At 35.3% G+C, this 4,027-nt stretch overlaps 1 protein-coding gene across 3 annotated transcripts in view; it reads left to right on the top strand.

Moving 5' to 3' along the window:
* Positions 1-766: 766 nt before the first annotated feature.
* Positions 767-4,027, top strand: part of LOC127420661 (NACHT, LRR and PYD domains-containing protein 3-like) — a 57,503-nt gene continuing 54,242 nt past the window's right edge. For 2 of the 3 annotated variants that reach the window (XM_051663087.1, XM_051663089.1), the window contains exon 1: positions 770-947. Coding sequence is in view for 1 of the 3 variants with exons in the window: in XM_051663084.1 (XP_051519044.1) it covers positions 1,396-1,448; positions 2,700-2,867; positions 2,962-3,069 (329 nt within the window). In the remaining 2 variants the exon portion in view is untranslated. Of the gene's footprint in view, positions 948-1,367; positions 1,449-2,699; positions 2,868-2,961; positions 3,070-4,027 lie in introns of all 3 variants that reach the window. The other variant, XM_051663084.1, reaches the window with a different exon arrangement.

The raw sequence follows: 4,027 nt of genomic DNA on the forward strand, positions 1-4,027 counted from the left end.
TGAAATTACTGAGAAAAAAAGTGGTGAGCAGCCAAAGTGATTGAGTTACTGAAGAGATCCATGTGTGTAAGAGACAATGATTTAATATGAATGTTGTGGAGATATTCACCTGTTTACTCAATTCATTCTAGTTCATCATAGTGTGATGTAGATATTAATGTTTTTAAAATCATTGGGTGTTAAATATTTCAATAAATAACTGAAAACTGTAGAATCAAACAGGAAACACTAGACTTTATTTTATGACACATTCAGCATCTGCTATTCCTTACAAACCTTCAACTGTGACAGTATTTTATGTCTGTAATGCAGTCAAATAAATTACACACACAGATACACATTGGTACTGTCACATTTGAAGGTTTGTAAGGAATAGCCGGTGCTGAATTTACACATCTCACACATTATCACTGCAGTTTTATAAGCTTTAAAGGGATAGTTCAGCCAAAAGTGAATGGCTTGTCATCATTTACTCACCCTCATGTTGTACCAAACCAGTTTAACTTGTGGGACACAAAATGAGATGTTTGGCCTCAGTCACTGAATCTTTTTCCCCATTAATGAAAGTGAATGTTGACTAAGGTTGTTTGTGTTCCACTGAAGAAAGTCATACGGGTTTAGAACATGAGGATGAGAAACTTATGACAGATTTGTAATTTTGGCTCAACTATCCCTTTAAGAGCATGAAACATGCTGCACCTTTACATGTTGTTTGTCTCTTTTCAGACTCCACCTCCTCCTCAGGTGACAGGTAAAAGTGAAACTATTCAAACAGGAGCCATTTTGTGACAAGAGCAGGAAATTATATGACGAGAGAAACAGAGAAAAAGTACGACAGTTTTTGCTTCACTGAATTGTCTGAAACAATCAATAAGTTCATTGTGAAGTATTTTGTAGGTGATATTCTAGTCAGTAAAGAGGAAGTGAACATCAACAGCTCTTGACAGGTGAGTACTGAACTGCTGCAAAACAAACCAAAACTCACAAGACAACATTAATTCATCTTTAAAACTATCAGCTACAGTAAGACATCTAACAGATATCTAAGTATTAATCACAGCAGAACAAACAGATACTGAGACTTTTGCTCTTTTATCTGAATTGTCAGTATGTGTTCAGTTTCTTTGGCACTGAAATGTTATTTCTTCTATTGACTTGAAACGTTGCTTTGTTTTCTTCTGTTGAATCTTCTGATGTTTTCTCTTTATGCTGGTGTTTAACATGTCATAAAAGCTGACAGTCTGCAATTTAACCTCATTGATTCATTTCTAATGGAATATTCTAGAGTACAAAGTAAAAACAAATATGTGTCAGTATTGAACAAATAAACACGTCTCAAATATAGATGATGTCCCGTTTGTTCACAGGTGTTCAGTGGACTGTTCAGATGATGTCATGGACTCCACAAAGGATCTCAGTGGACAGACAGACACAGGGAAGGTCAAGAGGTCAGAGGATTTCAATGGTTTAATAAAATACACTGATAGGTATTTCTGATATGCTGCACAACACTACAGTATAAAAACACTGAGGAGAAATGAGAACAGACTGGATTATCTCAAGTATAAACATGTGAAAACAGCTTTAGGGTAAAGTGAGATCGACAGTAAGATGACAGTGAGACTTGTTTGATCCAGTCACAGACAGAACTGGAAAAACACATACAGTCAGTCGTATGTAGAAAGTGAAACTCAAATGTGTTTCTCTGTACATTTTTAGACACAAACACAGAATTATCTTCAGATGAATGTATAACAAACCATCAAACTAAAATATACATTACTTAGGATTGGGGTCAAAGGTCATTTGTGTGTATGTTTCTCTTGTAAAAGTAAATTTGATCATTTTATTCTTGAGAAAACAGTTTTTCAGAAAGCAGCACATTGCATTGTATAGTGTACATCAATTCTGTGCATTTATTGGCATGTAAATTTGAACCTCTTCAGTCGTAGCAGACTGAAAGTCTTTCCAGCTTTGGTGACATTCAGATCAGATCTGCTGTGTAATGTCATGTGCTCAAATATATCTTCATCAAATAAGCAGAAGTGAAATTACTGAATGTTGAACTAGGACTGTGCATTAAACATTACCAAACAGTTACTGCGTGTAATCATGACAATTTGCCTTTTAAAATGAATACATTAATATATTTGTGTCATTAATTTATTTTATTGTTGTTCTGCAACATGACACCTTCCATAAAACATATAAGGTGTGTGAGAATCAGCAATGTTCAGCTGGTTAGCATGTATTTCAGAAGCCTCATGTTAGGACTGTTTGCACACAACTTTGCAGAGAAACTACATGAAAACTACAATCTCCAGTGTGCTGCTTTTCACTGTCCTAAACAAAAAATATTCTCAAGATGGAAAGAATTCAATGTAAAATGAGATGAAGTCATTTTCTCTAAGTGACCACTGCTACTAAAAAGAATAAATCTCGATTTCAATGACAAAATTACACTGAAAACACTGGAAAAGAATATGTTACCTCCCTTGAAGAAGAGAAAAATATTGGGAAGAGTAAAACTGAGAAACTTATGAGAGGAAAAGAGTGTTTGTGAGAGTTTGAAGTTCAGTTATGAACTTACGGAACGACATCTTTAAAAAGACATGAGACTCTTTAAGATATATAAATTAATATATATTTATATTTATATCACACAGTATACAATACATAATATACAATTGCTTTGTAAGGATACACAAACCCTGCCGAAGCGCTGAGGAGAATCAGGATGCTGAGGCCCATTCACCAGCGAAGCGTCAGTCAGTGAGGCAGTGGGATGTTCTCAGGAACACTGAAGGGGAGCAGAAAGTTTTCCCGCGAAGTTTCCGCCCGCTGTCTCATGCATATCGAAGGCGAAGGTAGAGCTTATCGCTGTCTTGAATGAAGAAATTCTGAGGAAATGGTGTTTGTGTACCTGTTTTTATAGCGGACAGTTTTGCTGTTGTGTTTTAGTGTCACTCATGGAGAATCTCCTGAACCCAGCTGTGTGTCCATGAAGAGTGACCAGTCAATGAAGAATCCGCCTGAATTCAGTTCAGGAGCCCCTTGTGCTGATGTGAGGTGAGGACTCTCATGTTGACTGACAGTATGAACGTGTACACCACAGTCTGAGGGACGATTAGAAAGAATCCAGTGTAAAAAATAACATAACAGTTCAAACAAATGTTATCAATTGGTACAATACTGATTAAATTCCACTATCATGCATATATACAGTACATGTGATGTGTACATTTGTTTAAAATCACTGCGTAATGCTCACACATCATGACTGTTAAAACAAATGGTGACAGTTTGAACAATACTGATGAGTAAATCTTATTGCCATGTACATCTACTTGTGTAATTGACATTGTTCAAAACCCTGCATGTTATGTAACACCCAAAATGCTCAAAGAGTCTGTATAATGCACACAATAAAATACTTGCTCAGTATGAGTTATTATTAGATACTTTAAAGCTGTTGATGGCAGCTGTTAACAATTGATAATGATGTTTAGAGGACTCACAGAAGTTTAAATGCAAAGGCAGCAAAATGAAATACTGTATATTATGAACACAATCCACATAAGATCAGAGAGTGTTTAAAGGGGATACAAGACAGAGATGCAGCAATATCATTTAAATGTTACAGTTTTTACAATCATTTTCACAGATGTCTCCATACTGAGAACACACTGTCAAAACTCTTAATATAGTCAGCACAACAGCAGTGTCTGAGGACTAAACTGTGGATCACTTTGTCTTTTATTTCATATTAAATGCATTCAATGATCACATCTATCAAAATTCATGACATGAATTTGAGGTTGAAGTTTGAGCAAAGAGGTTCATTTGTACAGTAATTCCGTATTACTGTTAAAAAAAAAGAATAGGCAATTATAATAAAAAAATATTTGGTATTTCTACAGCTGATTGCTTTACTGTAACAGTTTCATTAGCATCTATTCACAAGAGGTCATCTTTATACTGTACAGTAATATCATGTGAACATGACAGAGATGGATCAGACATGACA

The sequence above is a fragment of the Myxocyprinus asiaticus genome, chromosome 30 (genome assembly GCF_019703515.2).
Source record: "Myxocyprinus asiaticus isolate MX2 ecotype Aquarium Trade chromosome 30, UBuf_Myxa_2, whole genome shotgun sequence".
NCBI lineage: Eukaryota > Metazoa > Chordata > Actinopteri > Cypriniformes > Catostomidae > Myxocyprinus > Myxocyprinus asiaticus.